General features: G+C 32.5%; 1 protein-coding gene across 4 annotated transcripts in view; it reads right to left on the bottom strand.

Moving 5' to 3' along the window:
* Positions 1 to 14,436, bottom strand: part of Evi5 (ecotropic viral integration site 5) — a 372,412-nt gene that overhangs the window by 167,133 nt on the left and 190,843 nt on the right. Inside the window, exon 1 of one of the 4 annotated variants that reach the window (XM_035352653.2) lies at positions 5,271 to 5,290. The exons of the other annotated variants lie outside the window; for them this stretch is intronic. Within the exon in view, the coding sequence (XP_035208544.1) occupies positions 5,271 to 5,275 (5 nt within the window). The 5' untranslated portion in view covers positions 5,276 to 5,290. Of the gene's footprint in view, positions 1 to 5,270; positions 5,291 to 14,436 lie in introns of those variants that run through there. 4 annotated transcript variants of the gene reach the window in all.

Raw genomic sequence — 14,436 nt, forward strand, 5'->3', positions numbered from 1 at the left:
TATATATTTTTCATTCAATCAAATCAGTTATTACTTAGTCGCAATGCACAAAATTTAAAGTTAAGTTTCAGTCCTACTGGGAAAAAAAGACACTGAAATTGGTGTACCAAATGACTTAATTCACTTTTCTTCTAAGAGCTTCAAATGTAAGCAAATGGCGGCCTCGTTATGGCTTTGTTGTTCTTTTTAATTGTTGAACTTTTAAATTGTTGATTATTCTACAACTATTGCACGCAAATTAACTAAGGGCATAAAAACCTTAATCGGAACATATGAACAACATAATTTAAATAAAACCATAATAAATAGTAATTCGCTTAATAGTAAATAGCTTTAATTATAGTAAATTCAACAGTTAACGCCATGAAGTTAACCCTTGAAAATTCACACTCTCAAAGGGTTCTATTACATATCCATCTGTTACGGACGAATACCAGCTTTAAACAATTTTTCTATGTGCTTCATCAATGAAAGAGAGAAGCACAATTTTTTCCTTCCTTTCACAAAAAATTTCATGTAGCTCGTTTTTCAACAACCATTCAGCTTTCAGCATCGAATCCTCCACCATCAACCATCATATGTAGTGGAAGCTTTCCCCTTTTAGATGGTAACCCCAAAGTGATCCGCGGTTATTGGCTGTTTTATATCATGCGATAAAGCAGAAAAATATTTCTAAAGTTGTTCTTCCAAAATGTTTTGATGCGCGATACGACTTTTTTAGATTTCTATTCTGTTCTCAAGAATATTTCAAAAGCTGTTCTTCCAAATTTACCATTTGTAGATGTTACCGTGAAAGACCGAAATAGGAGAATGTCGACTTTCACCGGAGAATGTCAACATTCACCAAATACGTCGGTGAAAGATCGAATATTGCATTACATTCTTGTGCATTCGGACCCTCACCGGTGTATATCGACAATCACAGATATGTTCTGGTGTAGGTCGAAAAGAGAGGAGTATATGTACACGCTGTCATTGCAAAAGGAAATGTTCAATAAATAAATGCAGTTGTAAAAGCAAAGGCCTCTTGTACAATTCAAAGTGTCATAATAGTTTAAGTTGTTGCAATAAATAAGATTTGAATCACATAATTTAGTAACTTTTTAATTTCTATTATTTTCCTTTCTCATTTTGAATGTACTGTGTGTTTTAAGTTTTTATGTTCTTTAGTTCTTATTTTAAGTCTCAAGTGCGTTTTTTCGCGACTGAATTACGGAGAAGAAAATATAATATTCTTATATGTTCAACATTCACCATTAGTACATGGTGAATGTCGACATTTACCGGTGTAAGTCAGAAATAAGAGTATTTGGAAAATATTTCGGACATACACTAAGCGACTATGTGAATGTTGACATTCACCGGTGAAAGTCGACATTCTCCAGATTTCGGTGTTTCACCGCAACATAGATACAAAAAGAGAACCCTTAAAAGCCTTCTTCTAAAAATGTATACAATATCATGTAAACCCAAACGCATGCGGTACAGATAAAAAACGAACAGATACTAGTAAGCCGCATTAACTCAATTACACATTTAAGAAACCAGTTTGTAAGGTCTGGCTTGAGTGCAACTTCCTCATTGTTTTCTATGAATGAATGAATTGAGTGAATAAGCGCTCAAGAATGAAAGGCGGAAACTTTTCGCCAAGATAAAGGATTATAAATAAGTATGGAATTGTACGAAGGAAAAGGCACTGGCTGAGATAAATGGTCGAAAGTTTAACAGCCATATATGTGGAAAATCATATCTTTTCCCGCTGATCATACAGTACCTGGTTTACATACGAGTTGACAAAATAAGGCCTACTCATACCCAAATTTAAAGCCTCGAAAGAAAGAAAAGATTGAAAATAAATGGTGTGTATGGTGTGGTGTATTTAATTATGGCAAAGCACACTAGGGCTATCTGCCTAAGAGGAGGGATGCCTTCGTGGAGGACTTTCTAAGGGAAACTGGCTCGTATACACGTTACACATAGGGAAAACCACGAAAACGCCCATGCAGCCAGCCCGTTCGCGGGATTCGAATCTCGGACCGAACTACCAGTGTTCAGCGACTTTACCGCTGGTGGGCATTGAAAATAAATGAGCCGAGATATTAGACATCGTTTTCTTCGCACTTACGCCATATACAGCTCAAGAACAAATTCACAAAATTTGTAAACGCTACGTAGCAGCATATGTTTAGAATTCCCGATGGAGTAGTAAGTGTTGGCATACATTTTTATATTTTTTCAGTCTCTCCTCAGTTCATCATATTAATATTCAATTTTCTTTATAAGATGTCTAACAAATTTTTTTTTCCTTTTTATTATTAACTTTTTTAATTCTATTTCATTAAATACTACATTCATGGCACTTACGCCACATAAAATTCAATTGAACAGTAAAACCACAAACTATTTAAAAACAGCATATCTTTAGAATTCCCAATAGAATGTTAGAGGTTGCCGTACATTTTTTTAAAATATTCTCTATTATTCCTTTAAAAACTAACCGCCTAAAATAGTTATAATAAAAAAGAAAAAGTATATAATGATTTAATGAGTCCCGCACATATAATTTCATAAAAATATTGAATATTTATAATTAGATATATCACGATTTTACAAATCTTTATTTAAATCAATCTCATTAAGAATTACAAAATATATTTTTAAGAACTGTGTTTATTGCTTTTAAATCGCTTAGCTTATTACTCAATAACTTTTCCGATTAAATCTGAACGTATCTTAGGCTTTAGTGAATGGCAGCACGCTGGCGCGTAGAAGATAAAAAGTATTTTACTTCCGGACGAGGCAATATATTACTTTCATACAGCCGGGTTGGTTAAATAAACCTAAAAGATAATAAAAAGGAAAAAGTAAATTCCTGCCATTCGGAAAAATCTTACATTTTTTCGAATAGCAGGAATCTGACGCGCTAGATAACCGCCTTGATAAAAATGTTCTGCTTCGAAAAGTGTTGCTTGCTCGTTTTCAAACCGTTGAATGTGTTAACCAAAAATTCCTTAAAATTTTAGAAAATATGAAATAAATAATATAACAAATTCAAAATTCAATGTTCGGGTGGAGGACTATGTTATTCAGAATTTGATGGCTCCAAGTACCGTAGGTTTTTTACAGTGCGACAAATATACATACATTAATGCAGATTCTTATTCATAATTTAATTTCTTTAAAAATAATACGGAGTGATACTATTTACTGGCAACAATTTGAAAAATGATATGCCATTTATTCGAAAAAATCCCATTTCGAGACTAAGAGCCCCTTCTGGGCTAAAAAACTGCAATCTGGTAATTTCAAATTACAATTTAACTCCACGAAAAATTTACTAACCAAATTTACTAGTTAAAATTAAAAAATTTCAAAAAGCATTTTAAAAATTAAAATATTTAAAAATCCTAACAAAAACAAATTGCAATCTGATCTTGCAAACAGGGTAGAAGAACAATCCTGTGATGAAATTTTCTGTGCCCCTATATTCGGACGTTGTGAAGGTTTACCACTATTTATAAATGAAACATCTATCCCTTCAAAATCATCGCCTTGCAGTGCTTCTTGCATACCATTACAAAAAGAGTACACATACATCTTGCATAAGATTAAATTCGTATTTCTTGGCAAATCATTCGGCTCCAAATGTTGCACTGTCTGCAAACAGTATGGTTTCAGTTGTCACAATCACAAAATCTTGATGGTTGCTTACGGAATACCAAGTTCCCGGACAACGCAATTTGTTGATTTTTAACTTTCTTTACTATTTTGTTAGAAATATTTGGGTGTATTCAGGGTTCTTGCATTTACACCAGCAATTAGTGTTATGCAATTGTCGACACAAATGTAGGATTGGTAGATCTCGATCTGATCTTACTGTCTTCGAAATGCACAATGCACAGTAACAATTGATAAAGACTTTGCATATTTTAAAACACAAAACAGTTTCTGCTATAAGCCAGCTATTTTGAAAATGAAACTCATATCTGCTTTACATCTCCTAGGGTCGCATGTACTGGCTTAGTATTATATTCTGGCAATGTTGGCTCTGGGGTAAAAAAATGCAGGAGTACAGTTCCTACTATCCAAAAGGGCAGCCTATGTTGTCCCCGAAGGTAGCGACGCCAGCCATTCGAGTTGGTGCTACTCACCGCTTTCATAAGCTCTATACTCTTCGTAGTTTGGCTGAGAAATAAATCCTTGTGCACAGGAATTTGGTCTAATTCTGTGTTGCATGGAAAATTTTAATCCGCCCCTGCCGCCCGCGATTTGGGCCCCCGGAAAGATGCGGTGTAAGACATATAGGGCATCCTCACACCACGAGACTGAATCGCATAATTAGTTCCTTCGCCCCTTAGAACCAGGCACGGAGGTTCAACCTTTAAGGACGCATCGCTTAAAGCGACACTAGTCGTCAATTTGCTACCTGCCAGTCGCAGTGAGACATTACCTAGCGAACCCGAGGGCGCTACTACAGTCGCACCGCTCTAGAACTTGCTAGACCACAGGGCCGGCCAGTGAGTGACCTTTTCCGTGCCTCCAGAATAATTAGGTTCATAAATTTTATACCCCCATGGCCGAGACTGCCTGGGTACGGATCCTAGCCAGTAACTTCGCAGAGTTCTCTACCTCTACTCCCGGAGGTGGGGTGCGGTGTAAGAGTGTTCGTTATTTTTATCTCTCTGGAAGGTTGCGAACCCGCTATCCTGCCTAATACGGAGAACATAGATGAGTGAGCACTCAAACAGTTGCATTAAGTTGCAGGAGTCACGTACAAAAGGTTGATTGCTACCGGCTATAAGATGTTCCCAAAGCCAGCACACACGAATTAAAAAAATAAGGATATTTTTTCTTTACGTGAATAACTGCGATTCATAACTTGAAAATAATAGAATTTCAAACCCAGTGAATAATTTATAACCCTATAATTATGAAACCATAAATAAATGTTCCATTATTAAATGAAATCCACACTATTGCTAAACATGAAAAACTATAAGATTGTACTATGAAATCCCCGACTTTTTTAATGAATTGTCAATGATTAAAATATTTTATTTTCAATAAAATTCTGATATCACTAGTGTAAATTAAAGTTGCTTATAACTAAATTTTTTGGATTAAATTCACCTTGAAAAAATGTATTTGTATTTAGCATATTAGTAAGAATCTCATCGTAGCTCATAATTTTAAAATGCCGGTTTTCCATCTGAAAAACTAAAACCACTTGTGTGTTGCTGAAGTCAAACAAAAAGAAAGAGAAGTCTTACTACATTTTACTTGGTTCATCGCACAGCTATTCCCCTCCCTCTCCTCCTCCGGCAAGACAGTTCTAACTAGATCACGACAAATTGCTTCAAAGGATTCAGATTTGCTTATGTATAATTCCAGTGTGATCCAAGCATTACGTTGAGAAAGGCGTCACAAGTTTTCATCTTCTTGTTGTTCTTGGATAAATGCCTAGAAACAGCATTTCAGATTCGGAATATAAACTACCATCTTTATTTAAACTTAATTAGTTTAGCAAATAAACATATTTTAATCCGCTTGCCTATTTAATTAATTTATAATTTGAGAAATCAGTTCAAAAAGGTCAAGATCATAGTTAAAAAAACAAAAATGTTCAAAAAAGGATAATAAAAACGAAGGTTAAAAGAACAGCCATCTTTATTATTTTGCACAGTTCACTTATTTAATAAGCTCTTTAGTTTATCACAGAGATTTTAAAAACTATTACAAAATAATCTTAATGAATAACAACAGAACTTCGCCAGAAGCTTTAGACTTCAGAAATTTCTGCACTCTAGGCAATCGGTACAATTGCATTTTACATGAATTAAACACATTAATAATTTGAAGCGTTATATTTGGAGTCGGCCCTGCTTGCCAAAGCAAGGCCCGAAACTGCAAAACACTGGTCATTTCATCGAAAAAACACAGCGATACAATAAGTAAGACGTATTGTTTATTCGTGTACGTAGTTTTCCTTATACGTATGACAAAACCAAGTTAGCTTTCTTACAAAAATCTTCTATACGAAGACTTTCTTTCAAACACTGGGTGCTTTACCGCTATTAACCAGCCAAACATGTGAAAGTTTTTCTGATAATTCAAATGAAATTCAATTAAATGTCAATAAACAATTAACTCAATCGAAACTACAAACCAAAAATTTTTTAATTCGTTAAAATAAAATTAAATTAAAGCACTTTTAGATGTCACTTAAGTTTCGCTATTTTGACATTTACTATTTATTTAACACAATTTAAAGATAATTCGTTCCATATCTATTAGTAGTTGACTGGTTGGAACGATAGAGATTTATTTGTTTACTTAATCGATTATGGCAAAGCATGCGTAGAGCTAGGAAGACGTAAATATAACTCATGAAAAGCACTAATATTGAACAGCAACCAAAATACATCACGATTAAGTAAAATTAGTAGTATTCTCTAGCATCAATAAAAATAGTTAGGAAGCCTTTTATGCGATTTCTACAAGTACGTTTCCCAGAAATAAAGAAATAAAACACAGATGCTATTGTCTACAGCACCGAATCTATAATCGAAAACGATATCTCATTCCACCTTAAACTGCTCCAAATAAAAATTAAATATGCACCGAAACTCGGGCATAGTAAATGAAATTAATACAAGAAGCCTATTTTCCAACTAGACTACCAAAGAGCGAATGAACAATGAGGTAATTCCTAATGAGGAAACGAAGCATTTTTCTCACCAACAACTCTTGGATAGAAAAGTATGTCAGACAAAAGCAGTAATGAAACATTAGCAGTGAACGCAAACCAGAACTGAACTTGAAAACGTTGTCTTGTATAAATTTTTTAAAGAGATGATTCAGCCTGAAGCTGCAAAACGACTTTATGACTAAACAGAAATAAAAAGGAGGAAAATCTTTTGCAGCCTTGACCTCATTTAATAGTCATTACAATTTGAATTAGAATGGAGATATCTCATCCCATTCAAGAGCCTCTCTAAAAGACCCGAATTACAGTCGCATGAACGAGGTATATTACATGAATGATAATTTTTAGGTTCATACCCAAGGTAAATAAAACTAGGTTCATGATTTTTTGATTAGTAGTTTACATATAATATTTATTTTCATGTAAATATAGAAAAAAAAAACACTTAGGTATTTGAGATTTATAATTTAAAATTACAAAAGCGCCAAGAAGGAGGATACAATAAAATATAAGAGAATTACAATTAAGTTTCTAGATTATTTTTTTTTTATAATTGAAGTGCATATCATTAACTATCTATAAGATATACCCCTGTTTGTATATTTTATAATTTGCTTCGTTAAATCTTTTAACTATGTCATAAAAAATAAAAATTATAAAATACATCACAATCTAACATAATAATTACTTTTTAAAATTGTTTAATCCTTCCTCTTACATTGTCGATCTCATCTTCCCTCTAACACTCTCAATCTTATTTTGTGCTCATCGAAGACAAGAAAAATGATTTTTCATGGATTATAATTTATACGTAATGTCCTGCATTAAAGAAAATCATGATATTTCAGAGTTTACTTTCCTGCTGCAGACGTTCAGCGTGAGAACATCAAAAACCATGCCATTTAAGGCTTCATAGAAGAGTTTTCTGTTTTTTTAATTAATAGTAAAGAAAATCAAAGTACACCATAGTTTTAAATTATATTGCAAGTGCACTAGATTGATTGTACTGGTTCTTGAATATCAGTTGTTGATTAGCGACAAAACGTTTCAATATACGCTTTAGGAACAGAAATTCAGAAATAAAATTCACATATTTTAAATAATCTGAAATAAAATGAACCTGAGGAGGAGGGCTTTTTAAGCTAGACCAAGAATATTAATTTCGGCCGGAAGCACAGAACACTGCCTTTATTTGAATACTACATGGTAATTTGGTACTTGCGTATTAACGCAATCACCTTAGTAGAAGTTGCAAAATTTTCAGAATATGCCAAACTCTAGCAACCACGCTCCTAACAGTCCTTCAGTGAAGCAACGCCGCCTATTTTCGTATGCGTTCTTTTTTGTTCTATTCCAAGTTCCAACTATTTTTATAAATAATTCGTGATATTTTTTGCCTTAGTTTAAAAATATGAGCTTCTCAGATTTCCCAGCAATGGAAGAAACTACGGTAAAATATCCAAAGAAACAGGAAATTCTGCAAAGGGAACAATGAGGAAATGCGTTTCCAAGACGGTCGCTGCTGACGGGGAAATCAGGAAGCTGATCTCCGCAAATATATGATATTTTTTAAAAGCAAAAATAGATCGCTACGTACTTCGGGAGAAGAATAGCGCAAAAAATTGCAAAAAGATTTGAACAAGAAAGTTAAGTGTTTTATTTTTTCATGAATTACGTAATCCTTATTTAATAATTAAAATTTGCATTTTAAAGTGGCTAAAAAGTATGTTTCCTCTTGAGTTCCATACTCAAAATGTCGACGTTCTACGGCTAATCATTTTTGAGAAATGCGAGATAAATACGTACTTACGTAAGTACAGACGTCACGAAAAAGTCCTCTTCGAATCTATTTTATTATCCGTTTTGGAAAAAAGTCCTTTATTCCGTACGTACGTACAGACGTCATACGCAAGGAAAAATAATGGATTCAAGAACCGTCAAAATGAATATTTCCGTTGAAATACGGTACTCGAAATTTTTCGCAATTTCAATACTTCTTTAACAAGGAACTTCAAGCTATTTCGAACAATGTAAAAACTGCTTGGAACAAGGAAGTAAAAAGCATCGCAAACGATTAAAAAATTTGCTAAACAATTTTATAAAAAGTTAAGATATTTGGATAATCAAAGTTTGGCATTCCTTGTGATTATTAACTCTCATTCCTCATAGGCAAACTAAAAATCTACACGTAAAACTACTCAAAAATGCAACTTCATAGACATAATAATCCGGTAAATATAATTCCGAAGGCTTTTCTTGCAATATATAAGAGAAAATTTTAAACAACTTTAGTCTGATAGATATGGAGATGCAATCCTTTCAAAGCTTTTGGCATTACGATATACAATATAATGTTTATACTCTTAGAAGGAAATATGAAGGAAATCTTCAATTCTTACATAAATGTGCCTTGTTTCTGATTGCGACATGTAACCTCATATCAACCTACACAATTCAGTATCAAGGATTATTAACATCCTTGACTGTTAGAGAAAAATCAAATCGTCTTGAAAACCCACATTACTTTTAAGTTATCGAGGGTTGGCGACAAGCAGAAATGCTTCTTCCTTGATGTAAACATTTGAGTAGGAATACTAGATAAAATGTACGGAACCACACATAATTCATTTTATGATGATTAATACTGGATAAAAATTGCGTTCAGTATCATACTTCATACAATAAAAATCAAGATCAGAATCACATATTTTAACATTTACACAATCAAATAAATGAAAATTCGAAATTGAAGGTACGATATTAATTTATTTTTAATTTATGTATTTTTTATGTACGTGCTTCCATAAATAAATTACTTATAAAATGTTGTCATTTATAATTTTAAAATATCAAAATAGCGAATTGTGTGGTTTTTCTGATACATGAATACAGTAAAAGCAATGCCTAACATATAAAGAACTGATTTAACGATGACATATATTCATTGGGGACCTTGACCAATTTTCTTAATTGATTTCCCATTAATTTCATTAAATACATTTAAAAGTTATCTTTTTACTTAAAAGCCATTAAAGTTTTAGCACCTAAGTGGCAAAATAACTTTGCCAATTGACTTTGATTTCGAATTCAATATTTTCCACAGCCATTTTAAATTATCGAAGTTCTATTGTACATTTTCCCAAAGAAAGCATGCAGATTTTTGTTTTGCTTACAACATATCATAATACAATATGCAAACTTTTAAGGTATAGAAAAGGTTTATTTTTTTTTTTAACTGAAAAAAAAAAAAAATTACTTTTCTTTACCTAAAAATTTGCAAGTTCTTTCGTCATATTCCGTAAAATATTAAATATCTCCCATTTAAAAAAATTAAAAGTAATACGTCCATTGAAAGAGACTGAAATACGAGCGCATCCTAACTAATGAAAATAATGATCAATATTTCAAAAAATGGTTTTAAAATATGATAATTATTCAAAACAATGCAAAAATAACTTCGAAGAAGCCCAAGAGAATTCATTTTCAAAATGACACTTCCAGCTTGTTTAATATTCCAAAAATTATTCCTTGCAAAGATTTTGTTATTAAGCATGGCAAGAGTAATGAATTCTCAGAAAACATCTCATCTCATATTCCTTTTCCCTGTTCTCTTCCAATGCAAATAATAAGAAAACGTCTTAACTTTCAAAATAAAAAATATGTTTTGTTAAAAAAGAAAGCAAAATGAGGAAAACACTTTTCTCCAGAAATTGAGAAAAATACTCCTTGAAAAGTGGGGGGGGGGAGGACACATCTATAAAAAGAGCTGTTTTCTTTCTAAGGGACTGCAAATAACATGAAGTTGAAATTCATCTCGAAATTCAATCTCGAAATATTCAGGAACATGTATTTTTAAATTTGAGTTTAATATTTAGAATAAACACTTCGCTGGAATCAATACACTAGCAACTCACTGAATAGCTGCATAACATTTACGAAAAAAAAATCAGTGTAGGAAAAAATGAATAAAGAAATATGCAGCCTTTAAAGTATAAACAATGTGAATTTTCATCTGAGTTATTAAATTTGTAGCATTTGTTATCTTCTAACGATTTCCCATAAATAAGAATTTTTCATTCTTGTCATAAAGCAAATTAAATAATCACACACTGTACAATTACAAGAAAAATGTATAGCTTGATTTATTACTACACATTAAAAATTAAATAAAAAAAGGTTTTTATACAATAAGCTTTTATTCAAAATGGATATGATAATTACTGCACTAAAAGGAGGAAAAACTAATTTATCACAAAGTTAAACACGAATAAAAGATTTAATAATTCTATTTATAGATTTCATCTACTATTTTATGTCGCGAATAATAAAAGCATAAGGGGCCCAGGATAAATTAAAATGATACATGTCATTCATTATACACCTGGCATGCATTTATATTGATAGATTTCGATACTTGTTATTATTATCCCCCCTACTTTTATTATTAAACTGCAGATGAATTCTGTAACCCTTTAAACAATATAATAAATTATTTTCCTACTTTTAAAGCATTAATTATCATATTCATTTTAAAGAAAAGCTTACTGCATAAAAACCTTTTTTTTTTAGAAAAATAGTACCTTGTGTTCTGTTTCTTTCGTTTCGTTACAGGTTATCAATGATGAAATTTTTAATCACTATTAAAACACAGGCACTAAATAACAAGGATGTTATGAAATAAAAAATAAGTGAAGTTCATTTCGAGAATGAAGAAATCGCTTTGAATATTAAGTTTTGGAAATTGGATTTACTAACAAGGTTGCAACGAGCATTTTAGTTGAAGCTAAAACGAATATCGCCAATTCATCATTAAGTGCGCCAAGCTGGGAAACTCAAAAGCAATTTTTCCTCGAAAAAGGCTTTTTTCTCCTGGCTGCTTCAGATTGCAACACATTTTTTTAAATGTAGAAAAGCGCTTAACTAATATTTTTTTATCATTTTCATTTTAACAGAGGTTTGTTTACAATCTGTGAAAATTTCAAAAGTTTATATCCGATACATTTTTAGATATCGAAATTTTAAAATCATAAACGTCAAATAGGCCTAAAATTTCAAGCGATTTTCAAAAATTCGCCTAAAATTCAGATACTGAATTATAATTTTTCATAAAAGTTTCAATGAAAAGATTTTTTTTCTGCTCTATTTGATGGTGCAAACAGTAAAATTTTGATATGTTTAAAATCGAATTCGGGGGGGGGGGGAATTGGCTTCACCACATTGCATAGCCATCGACCAACAAACAGTTATATACAAAATTTGAACTCCATAGCTTAACAGGAATTAAGTTAAAAATTGATGATAAAATTCCAACCACAGTGAAACACTGCACAGTAAATTGCATAAAAGCTTATAAAAAGTCAGCAAGATGAAATAATCTTCTACCGTTTTAAAGAAGAGCAGCTTAATTCATCCTTAAACAGAAGACCTCTCAAACTTTAATCATAATTACTAATTTCTTTCATTTACAGAGATCAGAATATTTTCTTTAATTAATGGTCTATTAGAAGCTAAGTGGGTAAGACTGCTGAACACGGTTCCAGGCAAATCGACTGACCGCATAAAACTTTCGTGGTTTTTCTCATGTGTAATATGAATACGAATTAGTGTCTTTAATGTAATTCTCCAGACAGCATTCTCAGATAGAAATTCCTCGCCAGCTTTACCTAATCAAATTAAGCAGTCGCTTATATTTCACATCCATTTATTGTAAATAGGTAATAAAAATACTTTACCTAAGTATGTGTGAGAAAATTAATTACCGTTTAATATCGTCTTATAGTTTATTTCATTAAACAGGATTCCATAATACGAAGATAAGCTCGTTTACTTCGGTCGAAGTATTTCGCTTGAATGTTTGTCAACAGAAGTATGATTAATTTGCCCACATTTGGCTTCAGAAGTTTAATAGTCTCAAGCAGATGCTAATTTAAAGAAATTCTGATAAAATCAATGCTCCGTGTAAAGGATATAGAAAGTATTCCAAAATATAATTGCTGAATTTACAGCGAACGTTACAGTGATATCTTAAAGTTTTGTTAACGTACCTGTATGCATTTCCACATTTTTCACACTGCGATTAATGATACATAAATATATATAAATTTTTCCTTTATCTTGTTCTAAGCCATTGCACGTTTCTACACTTTTATTGACAACTCACAGACAATGTTCCTCGTAAAAAAACATTCGAAAGATAAAATATCGACATCGGACATATTGAATAAATAATGATTTATCACAATTTCATATCCTTTGTAAGCAGCTTCAGAATTTCAGAGAATTGCGAACATCATAAATATTCATCAATTTTTTTATCACATATCGCGCAAAATGTTGGATGGATTCCCAGTACTTTTCTGTTTCACAAGCACATATTCATTAAAAAAGGGGTGAAGAGAAGAAATACAGGGCGTTTCATATTGAATGGGAACAAAAAGAATAGCACAGTACAAATTCTGCAACTGATTTATTAAGCCGAAACAAATTGATTCTGAAACTACAATTATACAAGTTTTATCAGGCAACAGCTAAAAATATCCCGATTATAAAATCGCCACTAAGTTTCAGGATGAGAGCTGCTTATGTAAAAAAAAAAAAAAAAAAAAAAAAAAAAAAGAGCTCAGGGCGAACAACCAGCAGTTCAAACCGAAGTGGTTGAAAAAAATTCGTCAAAAGATTTCTGAACTCAATGCACCTCATGTTAACGCTGTGGAGTCTTTAAGGAAACGTCTACATTTTTGGACATAAACCTATCAGATGCAGGCGTTAAAACTTTCCGACAAACCGTTGCTTAAAACTTTGTGACAATTAGCAAGACAAGGGTTCGCAAACAACAGATAGAGATCTATACTATCTAACAACAGATAGAAACCATCTACCTCCAGATCAACAGATTTGCAGGTAGATTTTTTTTTTAACAGATTTTATTTCCGGATGAAGCCACTTTTCACGTTTATGGCAAAGTTAATCACCATAATTTACGATTTTGGGGCACGAAAAATCCACACGGTATAATGGACCATGAGGGTGATTCGCCAAAGGTAAATGTTTTCTGTGCCGTTTCTAACAGTTGTGCTTTTAGTCCTTTTTTCTTCGTGGAAAAATCGATTAACGGGTGCATTTACCAAGATATGCTATCATAGTGGTTGTTCCCTCAGTTGGAGGAAGCGGTTCCCGGATTAATTCTACAGCAAAACGGTGTTCCACCATATTGTCATAAAAACGTACGCCAGTACCTGAACGATAGTGGCTGGATTGGCCGTGCTAGCGTGAAGAAATGCCATTACTTTGTTGGCCACCAAGATCCCCCTATCGAAGCCTTTAGGATATTTACCTATGGGGTTTTGTTAAAGACTAAGTGTTCGTGCCTTCATTTTCTCAGGACTTACAGCAACTGAAGGCAGCGGATAACTGAAGTACTCGAATCATTAACAAAGGATATTCTATCAAAAGTGTGGCAGGAATTGGAATACCGCATAGATATTTGTGTCACCGCAGGAGCACAGATAGAACATCTATAGAAATTTTGATAACTATAGTTTCACTGTAAATCTGATTTATAATAATAGTCATTACAACGTTCACAGGTATGCGTTCCTTTTCTCGCATTCAATATGAAACACCCTGTATTTTTGTAAATCTTAGCGAATGTTGATACCTATTTAATACTACGATACAAAAATTAGTAAAAATGTTCATGTAAACATTCACAGTACTAAGATTGCAGGCCG

The sequence above is a fragment of the Stegodyphus dumicola genome, chromosome 12 (assembly GCF_044657685.1).
Source record: "Stegodyphus dumicola isolate Sdum_Otavi_A_Nest chromosome 12, ASM4465768v1".
Lineage (NCBI taxonomy): Eukaryota > Metazoa > Arthropoda > Arachnida > Araneae > Eresidae > Stegodyphus > Stegodyphus dumicola.